The 18,767-nt window shown below is 37.0% G+C and overlaps 1 protein-coding gene across 2 annotated transcripts in view; it reads left to right on the top strand.

Moving 5' to 3' along the window:
* ZMYM2 (zinc finger MYM-type containing 2) overlaps nucleotides 1-18,767 on the top strand; it is a 66,631-nt gene that overhangs the window by 26,453 nt on the left and 21,411 nt on the right. For both annotated transcript variants that reach the window (XM_041414434.1, XM_041414444.1), the window contains exons 8-10: nucleotides 3,090-3,206; nucleotides 3,779-3,929; nucleotides 13,681-13,853. In XM_041414434.1, coding sequence (XP_041270368.1) covers nucleotides 3,090-3,206; nucleotides 3,779-3,929; nucleotides 13,681-13,853 — 441 coding nt within the window. The remainder of the gene's footprint in view (nucleotides 1-3,089; nucleotides 3,207-3,778; nucleotides 3,930-13,680; nucleotides 13,854-18,767) is intronic.

Genomic DNA, 18,767 nt, shown 5'->3' with positions numbered 1-18,767 from the left:
GGGTAGGACCTCTCTCACGTAGCCATGTTCTGTGTTTCCATCATAACCAGTTTGGTAGGTGTCTGTCAGTGGAACTGATTAACAGAATACCTGTGTATTGTTAGTATGTAATGACAGACTGTAATACTTACTGCAAACTCATCTAACATCTATTTTATTGTACGTGATTTTACAATCAATTGCATCCCCAAGAGCTCTCAGAACAAATACAGCCAGGGAATGACAAATTCAACCTGGGCCTTCTTGGATTTGCACATAAGTCAACATTAAGCAACGTTATTGAATAGAACTGCCAGATCATTTAATGCTGGCTGTGGGTTCGTGGTCTTGCTGAGTCCTTGTGCTCATGCTTCTGTTGCAGTCTCAGTGCTGCACGTAGATCTCCTTTCGGGGTTGTAGTGGAGTTCAGTGGAAGCAGCCTTGCAGTCTGTGAGTTCTCAGTAAAGACCAAGAATGGGTAGGTTGTCACTTGCTTTTACAGTTAGTTTGCTCAACCAGCACTGCTGGATTTTAACTTTTCATAGCTTTAGTGTAGACACTGTGTAGAAAAATAAAATGTATTCACCATGAGGCTAGAGTTGAATGTATGAGAATAGCTCCTTTGTTTTGTTCATTTAGTATTTAGGTGGAAAGGATGGTATACCACAATGTTAGCACTGATCTGTTAGTGTTCCCTTGAGGCTTCTCTTGTACCTAAGTGACACATAAGGTATTGAACCTGAATTGAAAAAATGGTCAGTTTACTATGGTGCTCCATATTTTTCAACGTTAATGGAGACAAGTCTTATTTTAATTTTCTGGCTTCATATTCATCCCCTTTTCATGCTTTTCCTGCTCTTCCTAGACTTTTTTCTTTAAGGGTTATCCTTCTCAGAACAGAGTAATTGCTATTTCAGGCCTATATTTCCTCCCTTCTGCAAGTATTTTAGTCCTTTTGGTTTACGAATGGGTAAGTTTGTTTTACAGAACTTCAGGATTGTTTATAACTGTATCTTGCAAATAACTTTTGTTTCTAGCTAGTTGTTCTTCTAATGGATTGAAATACTGGAAAGATTCAGCATGTTGTAAAGTTTATGGCCATATCTACATTCTCCTTTGAGCAGCCAGCCTGTAAGAGCATTTGATCTTGTAAGAAAGAGAGTAAAAGAGAGATAACAGCCTGCTTTATTTGTTTTTGTTTGGTAGTTGGTGGTAGAACTGTGGGACTGAATCTTGTCTTCCACACACAGTCTTGGAGGTTGTTAATGCAGAGTTAAAGATGGAACTGTTCCCAGGGTGTATTGTTTTAAATCAGTATTGATATTCATACTTCTACTGGGTCAGTTGAAGATCTTGCTGTTCAGGGAAAAATAAACTACTGGTTAATTATTGTGAACGTGGAGGCAGTAACACAAGTGTCTTCCCAGAGTTAGCAGCTGTGTAAGTGCCTGGCAGTACAAGCTATCTGGCAAAGCACAAGTCTGTGCCAAATTTGTGGTAAAGCTTTAATTGGTTTGGGTTTTGCTTCCAATTTATGGATGTATCTGGAGAATTGCAGGACCAGTATGGGTAAGAATTAAAAGTAAAATGGTTTTTAGCAGGATACTCTCTCTGGTTATTCACTAATGCTGTTCTTTTTCACGCTTGTGATGGTGCCTGGAAGTGTTCTTGGCTTTATATGTTGTATCTTTCTTGTACACATGTGTGTGCACACAGACCAATACTCTTCTAAATTTGATAATAATAAATATATGCCTTCCATGCCCAAGCTGGAAGGTCTGTGTGTGCATGAGTGCGAGGGAAAATGTTGTTTTATTCCCTGTTTCATATAGTTCCCTTGATTCTGCTTGTGGAGCAGTCCTAGTGAATGACAAGATGTAGAAGATTCCTCATAAGTGCTTCTCTCGTGCACATTAAGAACAACTTGATTCTTCCAAAGCTTGGGGGTTTTTATCTCAGCTGGAAAAAAACACCTAACCTCAGTCTGCTGCCCACTAGCTCTTCCACATGTACACTTAGGTACAGAAATGTTTCCACAATTTGATTTCACGTTGCTGTGAGTAAGGATAACCCTCTGTCACATATGCTGCCATGGCAGGGGCAGGGCAGAAGCTGTGTTGCTGTGGTGGTCTTCTCAGAAGATCCTGGGCTGTGCCTGCCTAGTGTTCATCATTAAACTGGCAGCTTAGAGCAGTTTGAGCTGGTTGCATTGAAGGCTGAAAAGGGCTTTACGGTGGTTTTTTTTTTTTTTGCTTTGGTTGCGCTTCCCATGCTCTTGTTATTCAGGGCAGGCCCTCAAAAGAACAAACATAGGTACATGACTTCAAATATGTCTTTGATAGCATAGATAAAGCTTTGTGTTCAGGGAGACTGGTGAAAGATTTTAATGGATTTATCATATTTTTTTCTTTTATTATTCCTTGTGTGTAATTATGCTCCCAAATAATTCCGGTTACAAAATTAAATTCTCATACCTACATATGCAATCTGTAGTATTTTTCTCAGTTTTAAACCCTTGGATTGTTTTGGGGCTGGTTGTGTGAATAACTGCATCTTCCTGCCATGGGATTGAGGCTACTTATGACTGTTAGCTAGATTTTTCTTAATCTGTGTAAATGTGAGGTTTCTCACTGAAAGCCTTTTATTTAATAGTTGTACTTTCAAATTGTATGCTTACATAATCTGCCTTGGTGAGGTTTGGCTTTGAAAACATTTGTTTGTTGGTCTGTGTCTGTCATCAAAACAATACAAACTGTGAAATGTTTTTATCTGAAAATATGTTTTGTGATTAACAAAAGCATTCTGTTTGGGGATATTTTTTTGTTTAATTGTACAAAAAATGTGTTAACAGAAAGGTAAGGTAAAAAAATATGACTTAAAGTAATTATGGTGGAAGTAAGGATAAAGATTGAAAATTGAAAAACCTGAGATGACAAGGGAAAAGGAATTAAGGTAAAGAACCAACCTGCAGTGCTTTTGCCAGAAATGTTCTTGAGTTTATTTATAAACTTCTGAATTCTCACACACTGTAAGCTTAATTGAAAAAAAGCACATATTTTAAAAGTAACTGGCTTTTTAGTGATGTATGTATATATATTTATGTTTTTCAGACGCTCAGTGTTCAGTCTTCAACAAATGGTCAGTTCGTCTCTCCCAGTGATATTCAGTTGAAATGTAATTATTGCAAAAGTTCTTTCTGTTCAAAGCCAGAAGTACTGGAATGGGAGGTAAGGGGGGGATGTTGGTGTTATTCTTAGAATGATGATGTGTTTAAAAGTTTAAACACACAGTTTTGCTAGCTATTTTGTAAGGTATTGACTTTTCTTTTTAAAAGCTCAGTTAAAATGTCCCTGGTTCTGTAGAATATAATTTAACTTCAATATGGACAAAAGCAGAAGTCTTTGTTCATAAATAGTATCTGTGTAATTTTAAAAAATTTATTTTCTCAGATCAGCTGTAAGTCTGGAATCTGCTTTCATCTTCAGTTATTGTAGATATGATAGACCATTATTACACTTCTTTATGAACTGAGAGAAGTATCTAAAGAGGATATGCCAAGATTGAGTGGCATATTTTCTGTTCAGTGTTTTCATGTGAAATTATGAGTATTTGTAGCACTGTCAGCTTAATTGGGATTTGTAAATGTTTAGCATTAGAAGTCATACTCTAATTATGTGTTTGCACTTCAGTTTACTTTGTAAGTTGTCTTAATGGCAGCTATTATTTCAAGTTGCACTAGTTAGACCTTAAGATTTTATCCATTAACCTTATTCACGATGCTTTGCAACTTTGCATTTAGAACAAAGTGTATCAGTTCTGCAGCAGAGCATGTTCTGATGATTATAAGAAACTGCACTGCATAGTTACATACTGTGAATACTGTCAGGAAGAGAAAACGCTCCATGAAACAGTGAATTTCTCTGGTATCAAAAGACCGTTTTGCAGTGAAGGTATGTATGTATTTGTTTTTTTCCTGAGTTATTTGTTGTTGTTCTACTGCAGTTTACTCACTTTGTTTATAGGTTAAGATTCTAGGTAACAAATCATTCTGTTGTACTTGAGGATAAACCAGAAGTCTCTTCATTACTATTATTGAAGTGATTGTACCTGTTATTGTTAGTGCAGGTACTCTTTAATTTATCTGAGCTGCCTTTAGAGCTTTTCACCTTTAGTCTACGTTGAGGGTAAGACTCTTCAGTGTGTGTGCATGTGTGTGTATAAATACATACACCTTTATGCACGTTGCATACATACATAAGCACAAAAAATTGCATATTCTTTTTTTAAAATGTATGCAGTAGTGCATATACAACATTAACTGCACTGATGAACATCAAGCTTTCTCTTTGATTAGCAGTTTCTAAATTAATTATAACAGTAGAAGTTCTATGTTGGCTTAGAATGATTACTTAAGCAATAACTTGAATGATGCCTGTTGCTCTGTGTTGATTACTGTCACTACAATTTGCTTGACTAATTACTTGAATTTTCAAAAAGAAAACAAACTAAAAGGGAACTACATGGGCCTAGGTTTCTTTTAAGTTGCATTAAAGCACGGTTTTAATAGAAATAGAAAAATAGATTTTTAACAAGGACCTGTCCTTTCCACTTCTGGTGAGCTCTCCTTTGATACTGGTATTTAATAATGATCTTAGAAGTTTAACTACAAGTTTGGATTACCTATTATTCACAAATATGGTGAATATTTTTTTCTTTAGTTATAACAACAACACTTCCAGTGTCATTTGATAAGACCTCTATGAAAGATTTCTACTTTTAGGCAGATTAAATAGTAGATATGTGAGTTTACTTGTAGGAGGACCTGCTAAGCTGGAGAGGGTTGGAATGCAGGGCTGACAGCAGTCTTCCCTCCATGCCATTCCCTTACAGCTCGGGGTTCTGCAGTCTTCTGTTTCTGAAGAATGGAGTGTGGTGTTCTGGACAGGAAAGTGATAGCTGGAGAGTAAAAAACAGACAAATGAAAGCCCAGCCTTGCAGTGTATCGTTGCATTGCTCAGCAGCCTCTAGTAGAAATTGTTTCTATGAATGAAACAGTTCCACAGAATACATTCAAACAAGAGCAAGATACTTTTCTTGAGATTAAAATATATGCTTCTATTACTGTGAATATTTATGACTCCCTCATTTTAAAGCCAGGTGGTTGTCACAGTGAAATGAGTAAGATTCATAATGCCACTACTACTTCTGTATGAGGAGGCTTGAAGTAAGTGAGGACTTGTGTTTCCTGTTGGAAAATTTAAGGAAGAAAAGATATAAAAACAGTCTTTCCCGTTTAAGTAGAGATACTAAGGGTGGGGGGGACTCTGTTGCCAGGTGTCTTAGGGTGGGTCTTGAGTTTGCAGGTGCTGGACTGCCAGCTCAAGGGTAAATACTATATTTATGAGGGCAATGTGCAAAATTTTACCATAAAGACAAAGTTTATCAGCTTGCTGCTGAACCACTGAGTAATAGAGAGAGGATAGTCAAAAGCACCATTAAGTAGATCATTAACTTGGATAAATACAGTTAATACCTGCCAGCTGTAGCTGAGGTCTACTTTGTGGTGCATATAACAAAGAGCTGTATGTGTTCTTCTTGGAAATAAACCAGTGACCTGGACAGAAATTGTGAAAGAACCCTAGACCATATATTTTGAAGGAAAACCATCAATTGCCATCAATGGCTGCAGAAATAGTGCAATCTGAGAATGAATGGTGTGCTTGGATCTGATGTAGGAAGGACAGGGCCAGGACTTGTGGTGGACTTCTGGAGGTCAACAAATAGGACTTCCATCATCAGACATGACAGATTTTTCTTCCCCCTTTCCCAGGCACCTAAACATCACTGGTTTGTCCTTAATTTCAAAGCATTTTTCCAGATATATGTCCAACTGTTTGTGAAATAACAAAACCAGTACAAGTACCAAATACTTTCTGGTTGTGGAGGCCATCCTGGTTTTGATATTGCAGATTGTTGAAGGAACCTCATCAACACAGATTTTTTTTTTTTTTGAGCACGCAATTATTCTTCATCAGAAGACAGTGTATCACAGTTTGAGAAGGAATAGCCAGAGGTACTCAGTCACAGAAGTTGCTGATAATTTTTGGAGGAAATCGAACCCTCAAGGGAAAATGTGCGAAATTTTCAGGGGAGTGTTTATAAAAGGCTCCTAGATAAAATCAGAAATCAAACACATGATGAAATTTCTGCAAGTGTATTTACTTGTTCATCTTTGTACAAACTGATGGGAAAGCATATGTAAGATCAACCACAAATATCTCTTGACTGCTTACAGCTGCCCAGCTGGAGTACTGAAGATGTAGTCATTGCTCCATTGCTCCCATTCTTCGTACCTGCGGGGTTTTTTTACACATGCATATATATATATATATATATATTTACACACAAACCCTGGCAACTCTTGGTCTCTTGGATCAGTATTTCTGTGTGGTTTTATTCCAGCTCTGTTTCTTTATATCTTTCTCTTGAGACACTTCAAAACATGTGCAGGAGGTAGCTGAAAATTCCATTATTATAAAGTGTGATTAGAACTGACCTACATTTTGTGCTGAAGATGGTTATTCATTCCTTCATGGAGTATAGAATGCTTTTTCTGTTTTTGTCCAAAAATCGGATGCTGTGTGGAGAATGAACAACCTGAACAGAGTAGATGAAAGAGTTTAATCTGTTCCACTGGTGCTGAGGCTGTCCTGGTGTTTTGCCACTAGAATGCTGCATTCCAAAATATCTGTATCTAAATTAAATAAAATATGTATGCTGAAGTAAGAAGTAGTTTGTGGATTTTATGTATGTGTAGTTGCATGAGACTGTACAAGTTTTTAATTTTGAGGAAATCTTCAAATTACTGGGTTTGGGATATTTTTTTTTTTTGTAATACATATTCCTTCTGAGACTCTGGGAGATCAAATCAGTCTTTGGAAATCCAGCAATGAAATTATTTTATTATGAATATCACCATAATTCTATTTATTTGTAGACTTACTTAATGCACCTTTCCAGTAGAACTAAGTGCTATGACTTAAACAACACTTAATAATTTTAACAAGGCTTAATAATTTTATAATGCAAATTTTAATAACACTGATTCGTATCTGGTTGTCTTCTTCTAGTAGGGAGAAGTTCATTAAGCTGTTGGAGTAGCTCAGTTAGCTGATGCTTGGGAATTCTTTTCAGATGGATAATACAGATGAAGGACAGCTGTCAAACTAGCAACTGTACTATCACCCTGATAGCCTGCTAGTAAATTTCTGGGAATTAAACTCAATGCACACATTGAGTTTTCTCTGAAAACATCTCTGATGTTTCATCTAAGTAGAGATAACCTCTTAAAATACTGTAGAATCGACAAGTGGAATAATAAATTTAGGAGATTAAGTAATTTTACGTTCTTCTAGGAAAGGTTCAGTTAAAGCATTGTAGATTTTAGAGTGGGATTTTTCCAACCAGTACTACTCAGTGGGCTGTTTGTGAAAGTGTACTATTAAATGATTAGCTGATTAATTTTTATATTTATATGAAAATATTACAGGAACTGAGATAGCCTAAACTCAGGTGTGTTAAGTTTTATAGAGGTGCTTAGATTCCAGTGTTTCACAATCAATTAGGATACTACCTGATATTTATAGGAATTCCTGTTGTTATTAGAAACAGCAAAAAAAAATTATGTAAAAACTGATGTGTGATATGAACTGTTGCTCTGACTTAGTTATAGTTGCTGAGCTTCTGTGATGGATGGGCCAAGGAAGAGTCAGTGCACTGTCCCTGCTATGCTGAGCTGCTGTGTCCCCCTAGACAAAGGGAGTTGCATCAACCCTGCATGAATCTCTTCATTCCTTATGTTTGGTCTCATTATTTTTAAAGTGAGAGCTACAGAAACTGTTCAAATACAAGTTTAATAGTTTACATTAGCAACTATCTTTTTTTAGAGGCATCAATGCTGCTTTTGAAAATAAAATGTACGGAATTTGGTCTTGCATACAGAAATTTTTGAAGACTGTATGAAATCACCCTTTTACACACTCTAGGATTTGTGCTTCACAGAGCTGTTATGTGCCTGTCAACAGCTCTTGGTGGAGGCCTGCCATGTTGAAATAATTTGATCTTGCTACAGTGCTTAGTTTGGTTTTGCTCGTGATCACTTCTTCTGGCAGTGTCCCTCCTGAGATAAATTCTAACCTGAAATGTCAGTTTCCTTGTGGCTTTCATTCAAAGCTTTATTTGGTGCCAAGCTGGGATATCCTGGCAAAAGGGGTTAAGTCAAAATCAGAACAGTTCTTAAATACTGCATGATCCTTAAAAATGCTCGATCACAATTGCAGGAGTCATGTTGTTTCTGCAGGAGGATATTCCTTTCCTAGACTGCTTTAGTAAAAAAGTGAAAGTGAATGTTAGAGGTATTTAGTGATGCCTGGGCTATTCTGAGACACTCTGACATCCTGCTATGGACAGAAGTTAGAATGGGACATTCCTGGCATCTTGAGCCATGGCAGTTGTCTCCAGGGAACGCTTGATGGCACAGAGGCCATGGTTTGGCTGTGACTGCTCAGGCCATGTCATCTGATTAAGTAGTGTGATTTTAAATCTTTGAGCCACAGATGACTGTTCCAAACAAATTGTGTTACTGTAAAAGCTAAAGTGATATTTTTTGCTTATAGAAATGAATTAAGGTAAAAGGGACAGCATATTCAATTCTGGCAAGTCACTTAAGAGGTATTTAATAGGCTCCCTTGCTACAGAAGCACCAAGTGAAGGCTTTTGGCTATGCTGAAGGAAAGCAAAGTTCTGCACCTCCTAGAGAAACACATATGGAAGAGCTGGACAATTGGTTCTTTGGTATTTCACTTGTGGAAGAGTCTCAGTGTAGGTGTAGTTTCCAATTAGTGCTTCTTGGATGTATCTCTTCTGAAATTACTGGACAGTTTTAACTTGTTAGCCTGGATTTTGATATTTCTTACTGTGTTCTTGTAGTCGAGAAATGGAAAGATATAACTATGCTGTGGAAGTGATTGTTTATCTTCCTTTCCCTTTATAGAGGGAGAACATTGATAGTGTTCAAGTAATATAATTTAAAATTTCTGTACATGTATTGATTCTTGAAATATTTGTTTTTCATTGTGGAGAGATAATTTGTAACATGGTAAAGAATATTAAGTGAAATCCTGTGCATTGTCGACACCAGCGGTCCTTGTTAGATTTTCATTCTTCAGTGTTAATTCAACTTTTGTGTCTTTTTTTAAAGAGATTTGAGATAGTTCTTTGAGCAAAGACAGCATTGACTGGTGCAGATAAGGGGTGATGAGATTATGAGCACGAGAAGAAGAAAGCTTATAAAGATGCTTCTTATTAACATGAAAGAATTATCGACCTGAAAAGATATAAGAATAAGCAAAACATGAGTAACTGGATTGGAGTAGGGGGGAGGAGAGTGGAAGGAGATAGTACCTAATATCAGGATATAGTAGAATAAACTGAGGTTGTATGAAAGTTGGATTGAATAATAATAAAAGGTTCTTAAGGTGAAGACAAGGAACGAAGAGGTATACACAACTTCTCTGCACACAGAAGAGGGTAGGGTCTACTTTAACAGTAATCCAAGGAGGACCCAGAATTTGGATACGTTGCATCTGTTTTCCTAAAGATAATAAGTTTGTTATGAATCCAGAGACAGCATGTGATAGCAGTGTGGGTATGGAAGAGGTTTTGCAATCAAATCAGTACAGAGGGAGATGGAGCAGAAAAATCTGGATGGAACATAGCTCCAGAAAGCTTCCAGGATGTAGTTTGTGATGCTAAAGGCCTGTTGTTACTCTTCTCTAGAACAGGTAACAATTGAAATAATTACAAGAGGAGAGAAAAGCAAGTTTTGCATGTTACTTGAAGAACAAAGGTAGTTTAGTAAGGACGGCATTTCAGAGGTAAAAAAGCAATTATTTTAGGATGGAACAATTACTTTTTATAAAATCTATTAGTCCCTGTGGTAAAAAAGGGACTGGTGTTGAGGACTCAGGATTATTTCTGGTTCAGCATTCCTTTTTACACAGCTACTTGATGTGGGAATGTACTGCACTGCCTTTAATTCAGGTAGGTGCTGTGGTAGAATAAGATCATCTTCTCAGTAGCTTACTTGCACTGAGTCTGCAGTCAGTCAAGTGAAGCAGTTGCCAAGGGCAACTCTGCAGAGCTGAGCCTGGCAGAGATCTTGGATCTGCCGAGAGAGGAAGCTCTCTTAACCTGGAACTTCCCTGAGGTAAAGGTTTTGAGGAACTGTCTGGATGTTGTCATGTCAGCAATCTTCTCTTGTATGTGTTCAGGTAATTTCTTTCTCTACCATTTATGTGGGGAACCAAAAATTAGGGCTCTTAAGAGATAGGTCTTGTGTTGGGCTTTGCTTGGAAGCCAGAATTCTAATAGCTTAATTAAGGATATGTGAAGTTAGCAGATACTCACTTTTTTTTTTTCTTTGCTTCAAATTCTGAGTTGGTGATACTTCTGAAAATGGTCCTTAGTGGTCTCAGACAGCCAGCTTGTGGGAGGATGTTAGAACTTTAATAAAGACCGTAATTAATGGCTGCTGTAGCTTGAGCCAGATAACCTGTACTTATAATTTCTTTCAAAGTAAGAGGTGTTTTCTCTCCAAGGCACTTTAAAGCAGTAGAGGTTTTTATCTGATCACACTGTAACTTGTGGGTCTGGTGTTGTAGCAGAAATTTTGAGGAACTTATCTGAGTAAAATCAGATCTCTTTGTTCAGAATGTTGGGACTGTCAGCTTTCTGTTTTAGGCAGTGCTTGCACTCATGAACCCCAAGTCCCCAGGGGAGTTAGGCTGAACAACCCCTCAGCATTTTAGTGTTTATATTAGAAAGGTCAGACATTCAGTGCTTTTTGTATTACTCATTCGCAGTGTGCTGTAAATCAAAGCCAACTTCATGGTCACATCTACAAGGCCAGCATGGGTGTTACTGTTATGTTGATTCAGGATTTCTCTTGTGCAAGAGAAGACCAAATTGTTTGAGCTTAGAATCTGTTTTGCCAAAGTCAAATACCTTTTTCCATGCAAACAGTCTTACTTTCAGTCAAAACCATAGCGTTGTAATAAAAATGTATATACTGGACTGCAGACTGCCAAGGAACTAAGAAAGGCATTTCGGTTTCTCTTTCTTTGCTAAGCCAGTATTTCCTTGGCCCCATAGATGAAGTTACCCATTATAAACGCATAAAAGAGTTTCAGAAAAATCTGTAGAATTTTGCTCATGGTGTTGCAAAAGAAAGGCTTTGTAAAGATTCTACTTTAACATGTTTCAGGGTTGTAGGAATCTACTCTCAGCATGCAAAGTTTTATAAAAAAGGGTATTTTTATCTTCTGTAGAGGCCTCCTTCAGCAAGAAGCCCTGCAGTCAGTGGTCTGTTAAAAGAAACACCATTTCCAGGCACTTAGGTCTTTAGGGCTGGAATTTTTTATTTTTTGTTTCCCCTTACTTACTGTTCATTGATCATTTTCCATGAGTCACAGAGATATGGGAGATGTTTGACTGTAGAGTGGAAAATTTCTTACCTGATAACTTTTAAAAATAAAATAGCTGCATCATCTTCAACTTTACTTCCTGTAGTTCAGCAGCCAAGAAAAAATGTTTCTTTTTTCCATTCCTTTTTGAAAATTATTTAGCCAGATGGACATAGGTTGCCTGGTTGGAAGTAGAGGAGTGCTACTAGTCTGTAGTTTTGAAAGTGTGATGCAGCACTGCGTGGCTCTTCTAAAGAAGAGACCACTGAAAAGGAGGATACATTGTACTGCTAAGGTATCTCTGGATTTTTAAAGAAGTGGAAAGAATATGATGCTTTATGCAATAATGAGAGATAGAGCCAGCAGGAAAAATACTGGCAAGAAATTTTGCTTTTAATTGGTACTTTTAACTAATAGCTTGCACACACTTATCTTTAGGATTGTTATTTCCTTCAAAGCAATGTATTTGAAAGTCCAAATCATTTGCATTCTAAGGATGGTTTCTGGATATGGCACTTGCCATCTGTGGTAGTGATTTCTTTTATTCTGTTGTTGAAGAACTGAAAAGAAAAAACCCAAAGAACAAACAAAAAAAACCCAAAAAAAACCCCCAAAACCACTTTACCCCAGATTACCTACAGTGTCTTATTTGTACAGTATTCTATAAACGTCTTGTTTTGTCATTACTAGCAAATTTAATTCATTAGCAAAGCTTGTTCCATTACAAGTTTAAGTTCCTCAATAACCTTTTGTTTTTGGAAGGTTCAGTCTGCTGCATCTTCCATTTGCATTCTTGTGCTTTTAGTGATTTAAAAATAGTAGCTCAGTTTCACACATATTAATTCTGCCCTAATAGACAACAGCAGAAGTCACATAATTGAAATTACTGAACACATTTTAGTGTTTTTATATTCTGTATGGCAGAGGAAGTACAGCATGTATCTTACATACTGAGTTTCATAACTTATCAGAAATGCAGAAGTCTGCATCTGTTAGATTATAGATACATCCTAGCAGAGTGGACACTTGGAAGACTTGAGTTCTCCTCTTTGGTGGTGCTGTGATATTTGGTAGATCATAAAAACAGGCACAGTTCCTTAGATTAAAGGTCTGTGTAAATGTTATCCTGTCCCTACAGTGTTCGATATAGAGAGTTACTTCATCTTCTCATTCTGTTCTCTCCTGCAAAATTAGAACAATTACAGAGGTATACAGTATATGATTTAGGCATCAGCTGAATAGGTGCTGGATTTGAGGTTATTTAAATGCAATATATTCTGAAAATAGCCTATATAATAGCTACAGTATTCATCTTTTAATGCATTTAATATGGTAGAATGTCTTTCTAATTTGCTTCAGGGGGGATCAGATTATGGAAGAATATAGCAGCCTTGAAATTATGACTGCATAGTAAATGAAAAAACAAAAACAAAACAAAAAAAAACCACCCCAAAAGAACCCCATCAAAAATCAAACCAACACAAAATAACAACCAACCAAACCCAAAATAACCAGTATCTCCACCCCACCCCAATGTGGAAAAAAAAATTAAAATATTAATTGCGTATAAATTCTTCACAAATTTCATGTGTAATTGCAATTTTCTTTCATTGTCTCACTATTGACCATTGCTTACTTTATTGTTACATTTTTAAGAAATCACTCAGATCTGAGGTCCTCTTGTACATATTAGTGTTCTTAAATATTAATGAGTTATCTTAAGTGGTTTGCTGTATTAATATAAATAAAGGTAATAATGAAATTAAGTTGATCCATGAAGATAGGTATTTCTTTAGTAGCTAGTGGTGTCTGGATCTGTAGCATTTTGAGGATGTGTAACTGAGCAATGTAACTCCAAGTCAATGCTTTTGCACGGGTCTATATGAAAAGAAAATTACGTGGGTTTTTTTCCTGACTGTTTGTTCAGGGATTTGATTAAAAAAAAATTGCATAGGGTTTTGAAAAAGATGCACGCATCAAAGGAAACCATAGAGTTGTGTAGGGAAGGTATTTGGGTAAAAATGTCTTGACATAATAGTCTTACTGTGAAAGCTGAATTTGTCAGAAGCCCCAGTTGCTAGCTGTTGTTGTATTCATTTAATTTTCAATATTTAACTCTTAACTGTGATATCTCTCTGTAAAAGTTACTTTGTTCCTAATGTTTAAAATCTGTTTCCAGGCTGCAAGCTGCTATATAAACAAGACTTTGCAAGACGGTTAGGACTGAGATGTGTTACTTGTAATTACTGCTCACAGCTGTGCAAAAAGGGAGCAACTAAGGAACTTGATGGTGTAGTGAGAGATTTCTGCAGTGAAGAGTGCTGTAAAAAATTTCAGGACTGGTACTACAAGGCAAGTAACTCAGAATTTTTGACGAGAGCTCCACAATTAAAAAAAACAAAAATGCACATGTGAGGATATCTCAAGGACTGTGCAGCACATATGGCTTACTTCAGCAAAGCATTTGCTGTAGAATAAGCAAATGTATTAATGTCATCATTTCAGTTTTCGTAGATCTTAGAGCAGCATTTCTGTAATCTGATTTTATTAATTCATTTGCCAAGGAAGTCTTGAGTTACAGAAAACAAAAAAATTAGTATGTATATTTTTTACTTTACAGTTTCAATTTTTTCTCAGTTAATACCACATTTTTCTTGTCAAAACTTCTTAAATGTGTATTCAGAATGTTGAAAACGCTGTTAGTAGCAGCTGGATACCTTGAGCTCACTGACATTAGCAGAGTTTATCTTGTTCCTGTTTTTGCCTCCTTTTTTGCCTTTTCCCTTCTCCCACAGTTTGAACTGCAGAGGCTTTGATTGTTCAGTATTTCGCAATGGAAAGGATGCCAAAGGAAAAAGCAAGACCAAATGGATTTCTAATAACAGTTTAAATCAAACAGATAGCATCTATTCCTAAGTCTCTGGAAGCTTAACTGCCTTGTGAAGCACCAGCAAAGATTTCACAATAAGAGGTTTTTTTGTTTACATTTTTTGAAAGGAAAAGATGAAATTGGACTGGGTTTACCCTGCGATTAGTGCCATGGATAAAATATTTGATCTCTGGTGTGAACGTCCTGGAAAGCTACACTGATAATTTCAAAACAAGAACTACATTGTGGATGCAATTGCAAAAAAGACAGTACAAAATTCATCACCGTACCAAAACTCTGCACACAGCCTGGAAGGCAGTAAAAAACGTGAAATGTTAGAGGGCTAGATACAAGTCCTGTAATTCAAGATGATCTACCTACCATAAAAGAACTTAATATGAAGATATATCTGATATTTTGGAATGTCTGGTTCCAGAAATGTTATAGCCAAACACTGTAAATTCTTTATTTTGAGTAATGTATGTAGGGTCTTGTTAGACATTCCTAGAAGAAAACGTCTGAAGACAACAATGTGTTTCTTTTGTCTCACATGAAAATAGGGGTGACAGAGCTTGGCTGCAAAGTTCTTAACAAAAATATTAACTTCATACAATAATATTTAACCTTTCTATATGCCTTAAAACTTTGTGTGTGAGATGAAATTTATCCCTGTGAAAAAAGTGCCTTCTGGTAGAGAACTTAAATCTTTGGTGTGCTTTAGAAATCTTTTGGTGGTTCAGCAAAAAATATAGTCTGGAGGTGTGCATACCAAACTACTTTAATGTACCTAAGCTTCCGTGGAAGCTTGTGCTGTGATTCAGCTTTGAGAACCACTTGAAAACTCGGACTTCAGATATCCCGATTCATGGCACAAGGAGTCTGCATAAATGCTGTTGTTACCATGTTCCAGCAAAGTCAGATCTGATGTCATGAAAAGGCAATTGAAACAAATTTGCTGGTAGCTTTTGATACTTGATGATGTTGATGTGTTAGATACTTCTACGTTTTGGATGTTATGCTTACTAGTGTAACTAGGGTTCCAATGAAGATTTGTTAATTTTAATTTTTTTCAAGTGCTTCTTAAAGCCTTAATGCAATTGAGTTTTAGTTAAAAAAGCTTGAGATTTATTACGTGGGAAAGACATACAATAGGTTTTGGGGAATCACGTCTTTTGCTAAAATGCTCTTTTTTATTTCTTTACATCCTTGCTGATAACTTTTCCCACTTTATGGAAGTTGCTCCAGATACCTTAGATTTGGTAGTGCATTGTTAGCTCAATATTCTTATATAGCCAAACTAGACAATGATCAAAACATGGGAAGACAGAATAGATGAGGACCATTCTCTGAATTTGTACTTCATTAGCTGTTTTGTCTGTTAGCTTCTTAAAAGAATAGTTACATATGTATGAGCTTTGTCTCATTTATGCAATGTCCAGTGTTATTTTGGAGTTTCAATGAATGTATACATGAAGAGAAATAAGTAGTAATAACTCAGTAATGTTTTAACACCATCATTGTGTTCATTAAACAAGTGTTTGTCTCCATCTTCTTTGTCTACTTTTTTTTATGGACACATCTTTCTCATGTAGTATTATCTGGAAAACGTTGTAACCTTTTAAAATAATCAGGTATTGTGGGAGCACTTCCCTGAATGCCAAAATTCTCTTCTCAGAAAGCCAAAAGAAATTCGCAGTAGTAGAAGCACAACAATTTATCTAGAAGTATTAAAAGTTCGTTAGACTTACCTAGATAAGAGTCCTTTAAATCTAATATGAGGCAGTGAAATGTAAAAGAATAGTTTTAGTCGTGATCATCTGTTGTTGGTGCCAAGTTCTGAGGAAATTTCTTCTCTATGGATTCCATGCACCTCTGAGACAAGAGGCAAAATTTTGGGTGTCTGGAGGTTAGCTCCCTAAATTTTTAGAGCTCCTCCTGTAAACTTGCATGCAGTGGTTTGGATGTTAATCCAGAAAATGCCTGGGAAACATCAGTATAAATCTTCAGGTAGCCTGATGTTTGATGACAGTTTCAATCATTTGATGTTATACTAGAGCATTGACATTACCTTGAAAAAGAGTATACAGTTCTGAGAACAGCGGAGAAACCGATCCCTTAAATACACACTGAGAAACATTGGTGGCAGAACTGCAGCTGAAGTGCTGTCTGATTCTCCACTGTAACCTCACAGGCCACGCGAGGCTGCAGTGCAGAACTGATCAGACTCAGCGTGTGCCGTGATGGCTCTGTGGTCAGTGGGGGTCAGCTGTCTGCAGCAAAGAGCAAGTAGGAGGTGGGGAACTACAGTCTGAGGCAAAAAAAAGTCTCTGTGGCTGGTGAGCTCAGCAGTGGTAAAGTTTGAAAGTGAAGCCAGCATTAATCAAAATGGTAAAGACAGCAAGACAGCCTTGTGGAATTTGTCTTGTCGGAATTCAGCCATTCTCTAGTTAGACATCTCAGCCTCCAGTAAGTGCTCTTTCAGAACAGCTGATCTTTTATAATCACTCACTCTCTGGGAACAGCTTTTGCTTCCTATTTACTGCATTTGAGGCTGGAATAGACAGCTAAGATTAGGTGAAGTTTACAGCAGTCCAAACCATTGGAGAACATTAGGACCAGGTGATGGAGGAATTAAAAATGTAAATAAAAGCCCCACATATGTAAATTTTATTCTTTAACCCAAATTTGGGGCCAACATCAGTGATTTATACTAATCACCATGGCCATTTGAACATGTTGAACTAATGGGAAAAGAAATGTATCAAAAAGCAGTTAGGAGTGGCAAAGGACTTGTGCAGTGCCAGCACAGCAAGCAGAGGTGGGCTTTTTGGAACACAGAGATAAGCAGACTTGAGGCAGGTATTTTGGAGATTCAATTAACATTTAGTGCCACTATCCCAGGTGAAAACAAATGAAAAGGGGAAGGAAGGAAAAATCATAAAATGTCATTAAAATCTTAAATTCATTTTCAAATTCAGTAAATTTGATGATCAGGGAAGTGGGTGAGCAAACAGGTAGCAGGAAACTTCAGTGCATGGAACGGTGTATAACATTGACTATAAATAGAATTATGGAAATAGTAGAATTCAAGTGTAGTAAATGTAGAGATGAGAAGTGAAGTGTCACTGTAAAAGAATCCCAGGTTTCCTGACAAATAGTAATTTCCATGCAGAAGCAAACCAATTTTTTTTTACCTAAATTGTTTAATAGCCCAGGAGAGACAATAGTATATTTATTCAAAAGCCAAACTGAAAAAGGAAACCGGGAGAGGGGGAGAACGGTTGCAGGAATGAGAGAATCACAGAATTGTTGGGTTGGAAGGGACCTTCAAAAGGCTGGGTAATCCCAAAACCTCTGCAATCAGCAGAGACTTCTTCAATGAGATCAGGTTGCTTGGAGTCCCATCCAACCTGACCTTAAAAGTTTGCCTATCTATAACCTCTCTGGGCAGCATGTTCCAGTGTTTCACCCTCATTCTAAAAAACTTCTTTCTTCTATCTAATCTAAGTTGACCTTGTTTATATCTAATCTTAAGTTGACCCTCCAATTCAAAACCATTTCTCCCTGTCCTATCACAACAGGCCCTGCTGTAGGAAGGCTGTAGTTGCTGGATTTGACAAGATTTGACCCCTTTTTCTTTCTTTGAAGGAGAGAAAAATGAGCAGAAAGTGGTGCTTTGATAGTCAAGCAGCGTGCAGCAGGTCAGAATAGATGGGCTTTTCTGTACGTGAGTCAGCTGTCATTCTTAATCAGTGTTAGGTGGGTTTGAGATTTAAATTCAGAGTGAATGATACCTTTTTTTTCCTTTTCCTACTGGCATTTCAGTCTTTTGGTGGCTTTGGAAGTTGCATCTGCCTTAAAGGTGTGGATTCACAGCTTTCCTGAACTGATTAAATCTACACTATTTTGGCAACACTCTACATTTTATCTTCTTCCCTCCTCCCTTCCAACAATAAAGCTTGCTTGCTCTTTTGTCCCACTGAGGTGATCTGCAAAAGGAGCTGTGGATCAGCATCAGTGGAAAGTCCAAGTGACAAATACAACAAAAAATGAGGGAGGATGGGGATGATGCAGTGCTGCAAGGCTTCTGACCTTGTGTGCCCTACAGGTGCATAAGCACTGCTGCTGCTACCTGCACAGAGGAGAGGGAAGAGAAATACCTGCTCTTCCAGGGCCACCTGATGCCTTAGTGTGAGGTGATCTTGAAGCTGCAGTTTTAATTGCTCCCAATTTAAAGCTGTTAGAAACATATTTAATACTGTTAGAAACGAGCCTCTCTATGTATCATCTTTAAATACTTGAAAATTACTACTGAGAGCTTAATTTCTACACTGCCAGAGGATGGTACTACACTGTTCAAATACAGGGAAGAAACAAAATATTTAATTATTTTCAAA

Source organism: Onychostruthus taczanowskii, unplaced genomic scaffold (assembly GCF_017590055.1).
Source record: "Onychostruthus taczanowskii isolate IOZ18803 unplaced genomic scaffold, ASM1759005v1 scaffold105, whole genome shotgun sequence".
Classification (NCBI taxonomy): domain Eukaryota; kingdom Metazoa; phylum Chordata; class Aves; order Passeriformes; family Passeridae; genus Onychostruthus; species Onychostruthus taczanowskii.
This window is presented reverse-complemented; position numbering and strand designations above follow the sequence as displayed.